Genomic DNA, 16,493 nt, shown 5'->3' on the forward strand with positions numbered 1-16,493 from the left:
GTTCCCCCATTTCTATGCTTTCTTTGGCAATTTTATCTGCAATTTCATTGTTTGTTATTCCTACGTGTGCTTTAACCCAGAAGAATTTTATAAATTTATTTTGATCTTGTAATTTTTTAATAATTGTTTGAATGTTAAAGATGTTGTGTTTGAGTTGGATTTTAAAATTTTAAGAACTGAAAGTGAATCGGAGAAGATAATGGCATTCTGCTCCTCTTCCTGTTGTGCATATTCTAGTGCTTTTAGAATTGCTATTGCCTCGGCTGTGTAGATAGATATGTTTTTATGTAGCTTATAGTGTTTGTGTATACGTTTAGGTATTACGAAGGCACAACCTGTGCCGTCAGTGTTTTTTGATCCATCAGTGTATATTGTGACATAGTTTGGATGTTGGTCTAAAATTTGATTAATAACTATGTTATTAGATTATTAGATGATGCTAATTCAGAGTAATGGGGTATATTCACATCACATACAACAAAGTGAACAAAGTAATCGATCTCTACCTTTGTTTGTGGTTGTAGGGTCACGTTTCTTAATGCAGTTGATCAACCTCATCTTTAACGCTCTTGAAATTCGACAGTCCTTTCATATTTTGGTCGTTTTTGCTGTGGCAACTTTTGTTAGATCACATCTACATTTAATCTCCTCGTGTAATGACCCTGTATTTGTGATCAATGATCGCAGATCCCAGATGAGTATGAGCTCACAACCTCAAACCGGTCAATTGTGGTTATGTGTGGATGATTGTTATGTAGTCCTATTCACTATCATGATCTTTGTCTTTAATATGTTTAAATGCAGACCAAATATTTGGCTTTCGTTTTCGATCAGTCGTATAAGATCAATCAGCTCTGCTTGGCTATTTGCAAGAAGGGCTGTGCCACCTGCGATATCTGAACGGATGGTACAATATGTAAAATAAACACATACAAATAAAAATTTATAACTGAACGATGTATTCAAAAGTAATAGAGGAAGTTACTCCATCGTTGTCTGGTCATCAGTCCAAAATGAGGAAAGAGAAGGTTTAAACAAGTGACTAACTTTTCTTTCTTGTAAAAAAAGAATGTGTGTGTACTTTGTACGCACGTAAGAAGTTATACTTCTATTACATATTATGTGATTTTTAAGACAATACCAAAAATTTAAAAAAATAAAAGAATAAAACGCACACAAACACACTGAAAAATGCCACAAAGAAAAAATGATTTCTGAACGATAATAATTGTTGGCAAAAATTTTAAATACGCATCTTCTGAAAAAAAATTACATAACAAATATACTTACAATCATAAAATGCATAAAAAAATAACAAGAATGTGTGTGTACTTTGTACGCACGTAAGAAGTTATACTTCTACTACATATTATGTGATTTTTAAGACAATACCAAAAATTTTAAAAAATAAAAGAATAAAACGCACACAAACACATTGAAAAATGCCACAAACAAAAAATGATTTCTGAACGATAATAATTGTTGGCAAAAATTTTCAATACGCATTTTCTGAAAAAAAAAATTATATAACAAATATACTTACAATCATAACATGCATAAAAAAATAAAAAAAATAAAACTTGCATCGGGAATTGAACCCTTGAATTTCGTCCCGCTTTGACTCGTAATCGAAGCGTAGACTCACTCGTCCAATCCCACATTATTTATCATGTGGAAAAATACGGTAACTGAACGTTTTACTGTTTGACAGTTGTTTTGAAAATTAAATTATGTAGTTTAAATTTTGTGGAAGAAAATATAAAAATATAACAAAACAGTAAGAAAACAATATATTAGATGAAGATTGGTAGAACTTTTGTTGGTAATCAAATTAAGTATGTAAATCAAAGCATTACATACCTACTAGATAAATAAATCTACGCCAAAAAATCATAATTTAAAAATAAAAATCGAACCTAATTTGGGATTTTTCTCTAAAATCCGCATTCTTGAGAAAATAAATGTATGTATTTCAACCTAATCCAAATGTATAATTACAATATGATTATAATAAAAACTACTTACCAAATTAGAATGAGTTTTCCTTGTCCAAAATAGTCCAAAAGTCCAAAAATATAGGTATATGAAAACTATTTAAAAAGGCAGTATAACTATTAACTAACTTTTGTTTGTTGTTTCTTTTCACACAAATTTTAAAACGCAACAACCATAAATAATCTAACTACAGCTGTGCCACAGCCGCCATATTGAATAATTTTTGACATGTCATTTGAACATCCAATCAGAACAAAGTTATAATGCGCATGCGCCCGGTCGCTAGGTTTTCCCATATAAAAATTTACCCTCTATCGCCGGTAAAGAAGTATAACTTCAAAAACTTGCATCGGGAATCGAACCCGTGAATTTCGGGTCGCTTTGATTCGTAATCGAAGCCTAGACTCACTCGTCCAATTCCACATTATTTGTCATGTGGAAAAATAGGGTAACTCAATGTTTTACTGTTTGACAGTTATTTTGAATATAATTAAATTATGTAGTTTAAATTTTGTGGAAGAAAATATTAAAATATAACAAAACAGTAAGAAAACAATATATTAGATGAAGATTGGTAGAACTTTTGTTGGTAATCAAATTAAGTATGTAAATCAAAGCATCACATACCTACTAGATAAATAAATCTACGCCAAAAAATCATAATTTAAAAATAAAAATCGGACCTAATTTGGGATTTCTCTCTAAAATCCCCATTCTTGAGAAAATAAATGTACAGTAGAGCGTCGATTATCCGAACGTCGATCAACCGAACGACCGCTTATTCGAACTATCGACTCCCGCGTCCCGCACTCGAATACCGAGCAAGCGTTAGTAATTGACGCTTAAAATATCTTCCAATTTTCTTCAATATTGTATCCAAAAATAATTATGTTGTTGCAAAGACTGCACTTTTTTGTTTAGTTGCTAGTTGTTATTATCAAGATATAAATAAATATGTAGGTATATAAATATGGCTTTTATTCACTTGTGGATAAATATGCATGACTATAAATATGTATCAATATATTGTAGTTCGATTATCCGAACAAATCGGTTTTCCGAACACCTATGTCCCCCAATTAGTTCGGATAATCGACGCTCTACTGTATTTCAACCTAAACCAAATGTATAATTACAATATGATTATAATAAAAACTACTTACCAAATTAGAATGAGTTTTCCTTGTCCAAAATAGTCCAAAAATATAGGTATATGAAAACTATTTAAAAAGGCAGTATAACTATTAACTAACTTTTGTTTGTTGTTTCTTTTCACACAAATTTTAAAACGCAACAACCATAAATAATCTAACTACAGCTGTGCCACAGCCGCCATATTGATTAATTTTTGACATGTCATTTGAACATCCAATCAGAACAAAGTTATAATGCGCATGCGCCGGGATCATAGGTTTTAACATATAAAAATTCACATTCATATCGCCGGTAAAGAAGTATAACTTCAAAAAATATTAAGTAAGTACCTACTTATTTCAATTTTACAAACTGCAGCATTTTTGGAAGACATACCCAGGGGCTCACTTCAGTGGCGCACGTAGAATTTTCCTCTGGGGGGGGGGTTGGTTTGGTCACCGAAATTTTTGTTGTATCTATTGTTTGCGTGAAAGAAATATATACATTTTCCTACTATTCTTTATATAATATATGCTCTGGGAGGGGTTTTAACCCCCAAAACCCCCCTGGTTGCGCCACTGGCTCACTTTCTACTGTCAATGGAAGTTTAAATGGGCGTGTGTCACAGATCCGTGTCACGCGCACTGTCTGAACATTCAGCCTGGAACGGATGTGTGCCATGCGCAGTGAAAGGGTTATTACTTTGTCACATCAATTTACTACATATTTTACAGTAAAACCTGTGTTAACGGCCACCTGTCAAAACCGGCCACCTGAACTAGCCGGCCAGTTTCAAAGTTTTCCAAACCAAAATTTGTGGACTACAAAACCTGGTATTAGCGGCCACCTTTTTATATCGGCCAATATATCTGTCATTTTTAGTGACCTTTATTGACAGGTTTTACTGTAGTTGGAAATAAGCCAATTTTGTAAAATTAAAATAATGATTCTTCTGATTTATCCCTTTTTGTTCACTTTGTAAAGATTTTCATTATTGTGTGCAAACCTTTCTGAGAAAATATTATGATGTTGTTTAGCTGGTATAGCCGGTAGGTACCTATAGCTATAAAAGATTATGTTGTTAACAGGTATATGATACCGATCTTTACAAAAACTAATAAAACGTATAAATCAGAAGAATTAATATTTTAATTTTACAAATTAATACCTACTTTGTCATATCAATTTACCATTTTAGTTGAGAATAAGCCACACAATTATTGGCTTATTCTGCACACTATACTTAATAGATAATATATGCACAGGTGGACCGCATCCTCCGGGTAGACCGCATACTATAGGAGCAGTATAGTTTAAATCGTAAATTTTTGAAGCTATGATTTAAAATATTTTTGTATTATTCGCAACTAAATAAGACTAAAGCTGGTAAACTGACCTCAACCAACCCTGTTCTGTAATACAATAATGTATCTGCATATAAAGATGCCAATTCTGTACTCATAATTATATCCATAACTGCAAGTGTACTCAATTCTGAAAAATGTCAATTATTAGTTCCAGATTGATCAGGCTGTTATCAGAAACCACTTATTAATTCACACACTTACCTATCATATTGAATTATCACATTTACATTCGATGGCCACGCCTCAATCCTGCAAAAACTAACAGCTGTACATCTCAATCTGGTCACTCTCGCCCCACCATCGACCGTATACCAATCGGTCGCCGACTAACGTGACTCCGCCCACCCACCATCGGTGTCTATGATGATTTGAGTGAGACGTATTGTGAATTGTGTAGAGTAGGACAATACATGTTATTAGGAACTAATATTTTGGAGTGGTATTAAAACGGTTCTTGGAAAATAATAATTAGACATGATTATATCTTTAAAACAAGAGTCAAAGTGTTGACAGTTTTAACAGCTGACAAAAAATAATTAAAACTCACTAGATGTGAATATTGCATGGTTCAGTGGCGGATCTAGACATTTACCTCGGGAGGGGAAATTTGCCTTTTCAACGAAATACGAACCAAAATACATAAAAGAGACAAACTCACAGACATAAATAAGAACTTATATGCATTAAGTTCCCTTCATTTTCCTACTAGAGTGTTTATTGCGTTGATTTGTCTTTCTGTGGTTTAAGTTTCATGTTAGCTAAGCAGTACATAATTTTTTTATGTTTCGAAATTTTTTTTTTTGAAGTTATACTTCTTTAGGCGCGATTGAGAGTAAAATTTTATAATACTGCGCGCATGCGCACACAGACAGTATGGTATAAACGTTATACGGGATCTGATTGGGCGTTCGACCTTAAAATCATCTGTCAATAATTGTTCAATATGGAGATTTTTAATAAACAAATTAATGTTGTGTATATTAGTTTTTATTGTGGTGATGGCAGAGAAAAATGCAAATTTATAATATTGTAGTGACTTTTTAAATAGTTTTTAAAAGCTACAGGTACATAATAATTGTAAATGTTTCAGTATCCTAATAAAAAATTTCATAGGTACCTACCTACTTGGAAAATTTGAAAAGAACCTACCAAAATAGTATGTAATGCTTTGATTTACATAATTTGATTACCATCAAAATTTCTATCAATATTCACCTAATATATTGTTTTCTTGCTCTATGTTTTGTTGTACCTATTCTAATATTTCTTTCAATTCTAAATAATTTCAATTCAAAATCAAAATAATTTGGTTAAATTCAAAACCGTAAAAAGTTTAATCCGTTTAGTTAGTTGATCTTCGCACATGATGACACATGGTCTCCGTGGGTAAAAGTTCAAGGTGAATGAATTTCAAGCGGGTTCGAACCCCAAAGGAAACTTTTATTTTTAAATTTTTTTATACATTTTATGATTGTCAGTTTATTTATTATATAATTTTTTTTTTCAGAAAATACGTATTTAGTTAAAAGTTTTTCCTACATTGTTCAGAAATCATTTGTGGCATTTTTCAATGTGTTTGTTTGTGTGTGTTTTATTCTTTTATTATTTTAATTTTTGGCACTGCTTTAATAAAAATTTTTGAGTAGTAAGTATTAAAATTAGTTTAATATTTAAATAATATATACATAAACTTTTTAAAGTATATTAATTTCGTTGAAATCATATAATAGAAGTATAACTTCTTACGTGCGTACAAAGTACACACATTCTTTTTCTTTAATTTTGGACCTTGTTGGGATGGAAATTTCCCCATTTTCCATGAAATTTTCCTTATTGGAAGATGTAAAATGAAGCTGGAAGATCAGTTAATAGAACAAGTGATGGAGATTAAATATCTAGGCATCACACTATCTAGCTACCTCAAAACAAAAGTGGAAGTTCAAGTGAATAGAGCAGACAGAGCAGCAATTTGCCGGAATGACACAATATGGAAAAATAAAAATATCGGAAGAGAAATGAAAAGCAGAACGACAGCAGAAAGAGAACCTGACAGAGAGAGGACAAACAGATTGCTCGAAACGGCGGAGATGAAAACTTTTCGAAAAATTGATGATGAGACACTATGGAACAGAGCTAGAAGTACAGATATACGACAGGATGCAAGATGGAGAACATTAGGAAATAACTGGGTAAAAAGCTGAAGAGTAGAATTGAATGACCACATAAGCCGGATGACAACAAATAGAGTAGTAATGACGGAGAGAGACGGTTCCCCAATAGGAAGACGATCAGGAAGAAAACCACGAAAACGTTGAAACGACAACTTATACTGGAGGCACATTGAAAAACATACAGAGCCATGTCTACACAAAAAAAGAAGAATAAAAAGTGAATTTATCAGCGCATCTTGTCAATACCATGAATGGCAAGGTCTACAAATGTACCTAATGTAAAAAACATTATTATTAAATTAGTATTTTGTATAGAACAAAATCACCCCTGGAAAAATAAATAGATAAATTCTTTAGTCACAACTCAAATAACATAAAACTATGAAGGAAGTTGAAAAATAATAGACTTTGAATGCACCTACTCTATGGATGTTCCTCACACATAATATAGAGTTTGTTTAGATGTTTATGCGGCGATTTATATCACGAAAGAAAGTAAGAAATAGAGAACACCAACAGAATAAGTAAGTATCACCATATCTTAAAAAGTTAATGGATTAGAATAATTTTAATTGAGCTTTTTCACACTTGTAAAAGATTATGAAACAATCACTAAAATCAAGTTGTTCTCAAATTCCATAATAAATAACAACAGTACAAAAATGTGAGTTTACAAGGAACTGGGCTATTTTAATATTTAAAGCAGGGAGGTACATTGATTAAGGGTATTGCATCTTAAAATCATGCCATGCCATTATCTGTCTCTGCGATAATTCGTGAAGAACATTTTGATCCAAAAATCGTAAGACTTTCGTTACCTTCAAGAATTATATTATATAGAAATAGAAGCAACCCCACCAGGACTAGAAGAAATTAGTGATGCTGTAAATAGTTTCAAAAACTTAGAGTGTCCGAAGCTTGACAATATTGATACAGAGCTACTTGAAAAAAGTGGGTCATGAAAAAATCTATCAAATAAGATATAGTAGCAAAGGCCTGAGAATAAGAAATAACTATTTCCGAAAGACTGGTGTGAGTAGCGCTATGAATATCCCAATACGTAAGAAAGAAAAAAGGACTCGTGTAGAATCCTTTTTAAATAAAGTAGGTACAGAGGAATTCCACTAATAAAAATTAAATATAGCATGCAGGCTTCATTTCTTCCAACACGATTTTAACTGCAAGTGATGCCTGGAATTTTCCAATTAACCCGCCATTACACGCGCTATGAGGGAATCCCTCACCATATTTGTTTATAAGCAATGAAATTGTGTAAACTAATACGATAACCTTAAGCACCCAGGAATGCCTTTAGCATGGTTCATGAGAGGGTATGAAAAAGTTATAGAATATTTCAGGCGGTGAGTGTGCTGTGTGATAGTTGAAAGAAGAGACATCCCTCTTCAGGTGAGGGAATTCCTCACTGTGCGTGCAATCACGGTGAAATCACGTTTCTGTTATCTCAAAGAAACTTTTAGGTTTTTATTTAATATTTAGGTAGGTTTAATTAAAATATTATTGTTTGGATTAGGTTAGGAACAGTGGCACACCGAGAGGGGGGAGTTTTGGGGGTTAAAATCCCACCCAGAGCATATAGAAATGTATATAAAAGAAAGTAGGAAAATGTAACTTGTCTTTCACAAATAATACAAAAAACTTTCGGTGCCCAAGCAAACCCCCCTCCCCCCAAAGGAAAATTCTAGGTGCGCCACTGGTTAAGAACCCATTTTTAAATTTACCTATTCTAAATGGGAAATAAGCCACAATTTAACTTGAAAAATTAATTTTATTGACGTTTCGAATTCCACCTCGGACGTCGTTATCAAAATACAAAATATTAATAGTTAATTACATAAATGCCACAAAGAAATAGCTTCAGAACAGTTGTTAATTTTAATTTGTATTTTTAGTAAAATCAATTCGCGTAAAGAACGTTAATTTCTTCAGTGGCTTGCTGAAATTGAAAATTAAGAAAACTTGTTTTTGATCTATATTATTTTTACTTTTGTTTTGTTAAATTAATAAAAAAAATTGGTTTACGAGTCTTTATATAATATGTGAGTACAACCCATTTTATATTTATACATGTTGACATTCATTCTTTCTCGAAATAAGTCGAATTGATGTAGGTGAGGGCGACGCTCATACGCGTGCAACCACGTCACAATAGAAAACGCGTGTAACGGCGGGTTAAATAAAGTAGTCCAACTCGTCTAAAATTATAAAACGCAATGGTTGTAATGAGTTATCATGAATGTGTATAAATACCTCTCTTGAATCATAAATAGGAATTCAAATATCTAGGAGCAACAAGCACCAATGATTACAACGGAGAACGGAAAGCTAAAATGTGAATAATGGCGGGAAACATGTTTCTTTTCAATTTGTTATTTAACGAGGTTACAAGTAGGTACTTCTGAAGGTGCCAAAATCAAGATCCACAAAACCATAGTACTGAATGACAAGGAGAGAAAAGTACTCTTCTCTCCCTGTCATTCAGTAGTCATAAGTGTGTAAGTACATCTATAAAAAAGGTAAATTCCCTGTTCAATGGCTTGTATCCCTTTGCCAAAAAAGAACAACGAAACAAAGTGTAAAGACCACTGATAAGTCTAATGAGCCATTTTTTAAAAATTATTCCTCAAAGTTCTTCATTACAGAATCTCCACAAAATGCGATAAGGTTATTGGTTGCTCACAATTTGGATTTAGAAAAAGGCCTGGGTACCAGGGAAGAACTAGTTGCAACCCAAGTGCTAGCTCAGAACTGCTACGATCAAAGGAAAGATGTAATTATGTGCCTTATAGATTATGAAAAAGTCTTCGATCGAGTACAACATCATAAACTCGTGCCTACATATACTGAAACAACTCGACATAAATCAAAAAGACATTCGTTGCATAGAAGCTCTTTACTGGAATCAAACAGCTGTCGTCAAGGTGGATAATGAAACAAAGTAAGCTCAAAAAATTGTCAGAGGTGTAAGACAGGGATGCATTCTCTCCCCACTACTGTTCAATTTATAAGTATTCAGAAAGTATCTTCCAGGAAGCTATTGCGGAATGCGAAAGCGTCATTAAAGTAAATGGGTCAATAATATACGATATGCGGATGACTCGGTCTTAATAACAGACAATACATAGAAGACCTTCAAAACCTTCTTAATAAAATTGGAGAACATAGCAAGAACATGGGACTTAGCATCAACATAGGAAAGACGAAGTTCCTTATAATCAGGCGTCAATTATATCAACATCAAAATGCAAGACTAGCATATAACAATCAAGATGTAGAGCGCGTAAGAAAATTTAAGTACCTGGAAACCTGGCTATGTGAAGACTGGATGTCGGATATGGAAATTAAATGTCGGATAGAAAGAGCCAGAAGTGCATTCATGAAATTCAGAAACGTCTTTACGGACTCTGACTTTGACCTAAACCTAAGATTCACAAAATGCTATATATAGTCGGTGCTCCTATATGGCATGGAAGGATGGACTTTAAAAATAAACACAATGAATAAGCTGTAACTAAAATAACTAATAATTTGAGATGTGGATCTATCGACGAATCCTTAAAGTTCCCTGGACCGCAAGAATAACAAATGAAGGAATCCTGAGAAGAATTGGTATACAGAACGACAACTGATGTGCACAATTAAACAGAGAAAAACGGCATACCTGGGGCACCTAATTAGAAATGAGGTGGCTAAGAATGATAAGATGGTGGATAACATTAATAACTGGGTAAGAAACAGAAGAATAGAATGGAATGACCACATAAGCCGAATGACAACAAATAGGGTAGTCAGGACAGCGAGAGACGGTTCTCCAATAGGAAGACGATCAGTGGGAAGACCACGAAAACGATGGAACGACAACTTACTAGAGGCACATTGAAAAAACAGACAGAGTCATGTCTATACAAAAAGAAGAAGAAGAAGAAGATAATAAGTTGAAGAATATTATATCGGTCTCCCCTTACTACTTGCCCAAAATAGGCCATCTTTCTACATTTGATATTATTAAGCAGCTCGCACCGAGAGAACAATTTCTTTTCTCCTAAAACACCGATTTCTTTGAGCAATATTTCTTAAAAGTTAACATATCCTATTAACTTAAACATACTGGTTCACATATGAAGAAACGAGTTTTTTAAACACAACTCAATAATGTTTTACAGATAATTTCTTCAATACTAAGAAATGCATTAATGGTTACATTTAATTTTCTTATCCTAAAGTTTTTATTTCTTAAATTGAAAACTACAAATATTTTGTAGTATAAGAAATATAATGTTAAGTTAATCCATATTTATAGTTGTGTACAAGAAATTTTCTTGTAGTCAAATAAATATTTTAAACCACAATAAATAATTCTTCAGAAATACCCTCTGTAGTAACTGTGGTTATAAAATAAAAACTTTGTCATTAATGCCGGAATGTTACTTGCAAAGAGATTTTCTTCCACAAAAGAATTGCGCAGATTAACTATTTATGATTTAGCCGTCAGTGTTTGTCAAGATGGCGTGATATGTTCATGTTCATATAGATGGATTTTTGATTTATTGGTGTTCTTTAAAAATTAACGGATATTTTGAAGGTACGTACATATATAGGTATTAAATAAAAGTAAATTGAGTAATTTAAGATGTAATAATAATATTGTTGCGTATCCGAATGGTTAAAAAAGAAACATAATAGTATCTTTATATGCTTTTTAGGTATAATGATGGACGACTCTGAAATAAAGGAGCTTATTATTCTAACTGGGAAATATGCCACAATTTAAAGCTGGGACAGAATGATATAATATATAGCTTCAGAACAATATTAAGAAAGGATTTATTAACCAACTGCGGGGCCTTCCAAAAATGGTAGAACTACATACATGTAAGTACCTTTTTAAAAATGTGTATACTTATGTATCAACTATAATAGGTTTATTGAATGTATCGTCTTCTATAAAAATATACAATACAACGCTATATTAAACATGGCGGGTGCAACGCTGAGGATGTTTTCTGTTAATTTATTTGAGATAAAGAAATCAGTTAGTCTAAAAGAAATATATGTTTATGGTTAAGAAATGTTATTGCCGAAAACCGTGAATTAGTTAATATGTATTAAATGACTTAGATGTAAACTAATAATACTTTCCCGTAATAAAATTTCTTAATGATTAGGTATGCTGTCTCTTTTAGATTATAAAAATTAAGAAAATTACATATTATTATGTCTGCTTCAATGTTTTACATTGTTTGTATTTTCCCTCTTGTTTTAGCTAAACAATGTTTATTGTTTGACTTAATATTATACAGATAAATAATTAATACTTCATTAACAAAAAGAAAAAAATAAACAAAGATGTGTAGGTTAAATAATGCCATGTTTGAACTAAATATGATTGATTATTATTAGTATTAATAGTTCTTATGTGGGGCCGTGTATTTGTTTTTTTTTATTTCCTAAATTTGTTAAAATAAATATCTAGGTATGTCTTTATAAAAAAAATTTATTAAAGTAAGTTTACTCTTTCTACATAACGATTTTGTTTTAGTGAATTGCTGATATACAAAGTGCTATTAACAAAAGAAGGAAAGTTTGAGGAAGTTGGATTTGCCTCTCCATCCTTTTATTGTTGTGTAGAAGCCAGTGGTTTAAGAGTGGAGAAAATATTTGTATGTAATAATAACGTTTTATATCTTGTTTTATTAATAAATAATAATTTTACCTTAACACAATGATTTATTTTGCCGTATGTAATATCACTTTATTTTCAAGAAATATTAACTTAACTCTAAATATACATTTATCTCTGCGAAATATATTTCTTAACATTAAATACATTAATTATTAATAGTAAAATAATAATATTCCTTACTAAGAAATATTATTGCTAAGAAAGAATAGTTTTCTTATGTGTAGAAAATATATTTTTATGACTAATAAAATTAATTAACATCAAGTCTAATTTCTTTCTGATAAATTGGTTTGAAGTTTGCCAGAAAGTGATAGTTCAATCATGTTTAAAATATATTTCTTTGGCTATAGTAGAGTTTATTTGAAATATTTTAGAAAATTATATCTTACATACAAAGATATATTTCTTAGGCAATATGCCAAGTCGATCTTTCTTAAATATTAATAAACTTTCTTTATGTCAAGAATTTTTTTCTCTCGGTGCGCGAGTAGCATTTGCTCTCTTAAAGACTGCCACATTTTCAGCATAGCTGTCCATGGTATTTTTAATGTACGTCTATGCAGCCACATTTCAAAGGCCTCTAAACGATTAATGGTGGATATTTTTAATGTCCATGCTTCGACACCGTAGGTATAAGAGGACTGACCAAATGTAACATTTAATCATATGTTTTCGAAGTTGAAGTTGCAGGGAGGATACACTGATCGTAAACTCTGGTTTTGAGAGTTACTTTTTCCGAAGCTTGAAATAGTTGAAATAGTAGTCATAATGGTCTGTAATTCTTCGAATTATTCGAATATTATCATTATAGGCAAATTAAATTCAAAGTAATACATAATTTAAGCAAATTAAAATAAACAAACAAATATTTAATGCAAATTAAAATTTTGACAATAAAATATCTTTCATTTAAACAGTCCCATCTCTAAAGGTTAACATACCCCACTATAAGATAACCCACTGAATGAGAAATCAATATTTTCTGGAATTAATTAAATAAATCCAACCTATATTTTGAGAATTTTTAATTTCTAAACTACCCTAATGCAGATGAATTACAAAAGCATTCAAATTTATGTATTTTGCTGCATAACTTCTGCAACTTATGCAAGCGAGAGAGAGAGAGAGGTCCATCGCAATTTGTGGCGCATGTCTTAGTAGGCGGAGCCAAGCCATGCCTCCCTGATAAAGATGACTATTTTGAAATCTCACTCAGTTTGACAGCACAGCTTTACCAGTGAGCATTAGATCGTGTGACCGCTGAAGTGTTCTGGTGTGTGCCACACTTTTCTGATATCTTGATGAATTTTAATTTCTTGCCGATGGCGCTTGAAGACCGGTCAAGCCCTAGTGCTGCGGCTAGTCCGAACAACACTGAACAATCAAACGCCCCCAATTCCCCGGAGTCAACCAGAACCTCCAGCTACACCTGCATGACCATCAACCATGAAGAAACCTCGAGAAGCTATATGTCCACTCCTGCATCGTCGCCAAACCACTACCAAAAACCCGAAACAGAAAGATCCTTTTTTCGGATAACATCCTTTGCTCTTCCTAGCCCCAAAAGCGAATTCGAACGAAATAGTCCAAGGAGCTTTCGATCCCCATCACCTTCTGAAAGTGTTTCTTCGAAATCGTGTTCTGAGCACAACGAACCCACCATACAAACTCTAAAATACTCTATAAACAATATTCTTAAACCGGACTTCGGTAAATCAGCGGTTCTCAAAACAAAAACAACACCAACAGTTATCTTTAAACCATACGAAAAGTGCGAAAAAGCTAAAGAAGACCTCGTGGCTCCCTTGGGGAGTTTGTGCCAGACCGTTTCACAAATCGGAAGTTTCATTAAGAAAAGTCCGGAGCTAATTTCGAGGCCGAAGAGTCCAGTTAAGACGCTGCCGAATCCTGAGGAGATCAAGAAAGACGAAGACGGAAACGTACCGACACTCTGGCCTGCATGGGTCTACTGCACGCGGTATTCGGACCGACCGAGTTCAGGTAACATTTGAATTTATTTGCATGTAATTAAGTACCTACTTGTTTTTTGTTAGATATATAATTTTTTACTGCCAGAGTTAACAAGGTTTAACAGAGCTATTCATTATGTAGCTTAGGTACCTATCTAAAACTGTTGACCAAAAACAAAATTTTTTATTCAAAACCGAAATAAATTTATGTAGAAGTACCTATTTCTTATTTTTACAATGACATGTCCTTAAGGGGGTAGGCGCAAAATCTTGGTCACATGCTATTTAAATGCATTCATTTTTTTTCGAATCCTGAGAAAAAACTAATAAGTTGTTTTGAAAAATTTAAACGTAGAATGAAAGATTACATTATTACCGAGGGCCGAAAATCCCTGAAAACTTCTATAATGTTTATTTTAATAAGTTATAGGGGTGAAAAAAAAAAGAGAAAACTTGGTGTGATTTAAAATTTCAAATACTTCATTCAAAAAACTTTGTTTTTTATTTTAAGGGACTTTCGATCATCGGTAATAATGTAATCTTTCTTTTTACGTTTAAATTTTTCAAAAATACTCATTAGTTTTCTCAGGAATTGAAAAAAATTAATGCATTTTGCGCCTACTCCCTTAATTTATTTTTTTAGATACTATTTGATACCTACTATTTTCTCTTGGGTTGGTAATCTACTATTGAACACTTTGGTAATTTTGTTTTTGTAACTTAATTATTTGCCGCTCTCATAATACCTATAGTATCCATCCTTTAAAGCCTTTATATCTGATTTGTATTCCATGTATTTTTCTCTTTATTTATTTGTTTCTGCTTATTTCGTTGCTTGAGATCTTTACACCAGGATAGTTTTTTGTTCATACTATATATCTGGTCTCAAGGCATACCTATGTTAAAAATGTCATTATTTCTTTAGACATTTTTTTAAATCAGTTATTTCGTCTTAATAACCACCCAATTATTTTTTTTTTAATTTTTATTCTAATGTGTGTGTGTGATAATTTCGTGTGTACATATGAGTTAATATATAGGATGTCTATCAAGTTAGCCCCCGAAAATTAAAAAACATTGTTTTGCTTATGTTTTTAAATTGTGCTAATGTTGTGCTAATTTGTGCAGATATTATTTTAATTTGTGCTGATACGAAAACTCAATTACACTATGATTAACATTCGGGGGCCAACTTGACTCTCAGCCCCCGGGTTTTTTTAAGAATATAAATTTATTTTAATGGTACGCAATTGTGCTCGATGTATCTTGAATTGTGCCGTTGGAATTTTTGAAAATGCTTCAACGTTACGCATTTTATTTAACATTTAAAGCTCGGGGGCCAACTTGACCCTCAGCCCCCGGGTTTTTTTAAGAATATAAATTTATTTTAATGGTACGCAATTGTGCTCGATGTATCTTGAATTGTGCCGTTGGAATTTTTGAAAATGCTTCAACGTTACGAATTTTATTTAACATTTAAATCTCGGGGGCCAACTTGACTCTCAGTCCCCGGTTTTTTTTTTAATGTGAATTTATTTTTGTGTTGCCCCATTGTGCTCGATGTATGTTAAATTGTGCCATTGGAATTTTTGAAAATGCTTCAACGTTACGCATTTTATTTAACATTTAAAGCTCGGGGGCCAACTTGACCCTCAGCCCCCGGGTTTTTTTAAGAATATAAATTTATTTTAATGGTACGCAATTGTGCTCGATGTATCTTGAATTGTGCCGTTGGAATTTTTGAAAATGCTTCAACGTTACGCATTTTATTTAACATTTAAAGCTCGGGGGACAACTTGACTCTCAGCCCCCGGGTTTTTTTAAATGTGAATTTATTTTTGTGTTACCCAATTGTGCTCGATGTATGTTAAATTGTGCCATTGGAATTTTTGAAAATGCTTCAACGTTACGCATTTTATTTAACATTTAAAACTCGGGGGCCAACTTGACCCTCAGCCTCCGGGTTTTTTTTAAGAATATGAATTTATTTTCATGTTACGCAATTGTGCTCGATGTATCTTGAATTATGCCGTTGGAATTTTGAATTGTAGCTGTTACGGCAATTTTTATTGTAAAATAAATTGCGTAACGTTGAAGCATTTTCAAAACCTCCAATGGCACAATTTAACATACATCGAGCACAATTGTGTAACAT

General features: G+C 32.5%; 1 protein-coding gene across 1 annotated transcript in view; it reads left to right on the forward strand.

Moving 5' to 3' along the window:
• Positions 1-13,598: 13,598 nt before the first annotated feature.
• LOC126883477 (homeobox protein engrailed-1a-like) overlaps positions 13,599-16,493 on the forward strand; it is a 52,110-nt gene continuing 49,215 nt past the window's right edge. Inside the window, exon 1 of the mRNA XM_050649062.1 lies at positions 13,599-14,369. Coding sequence (XP_050505019.1) covers positions 13,670-14,369 — 700 coding nt within the window. The 5' untranslated portion in view covers positions 13,599-13,669. The remainder of the gene's footprint in view (positions 14,370-16,493) is intronic.

Source organism: Diabrotica virgifera, chromosome 4 (genome assembly GCF_917563875.1).
Source record: "Diabrotica virgifera virgifera chromosome 4, PGI_DIABVI_V3a".
Lineage (NCBI taxonomy): Eukaryota > Metazoa > Arthropoda > Insecta > Coleoptera > Chrysomelidae > Diabrotica > Diabrotica virgifera.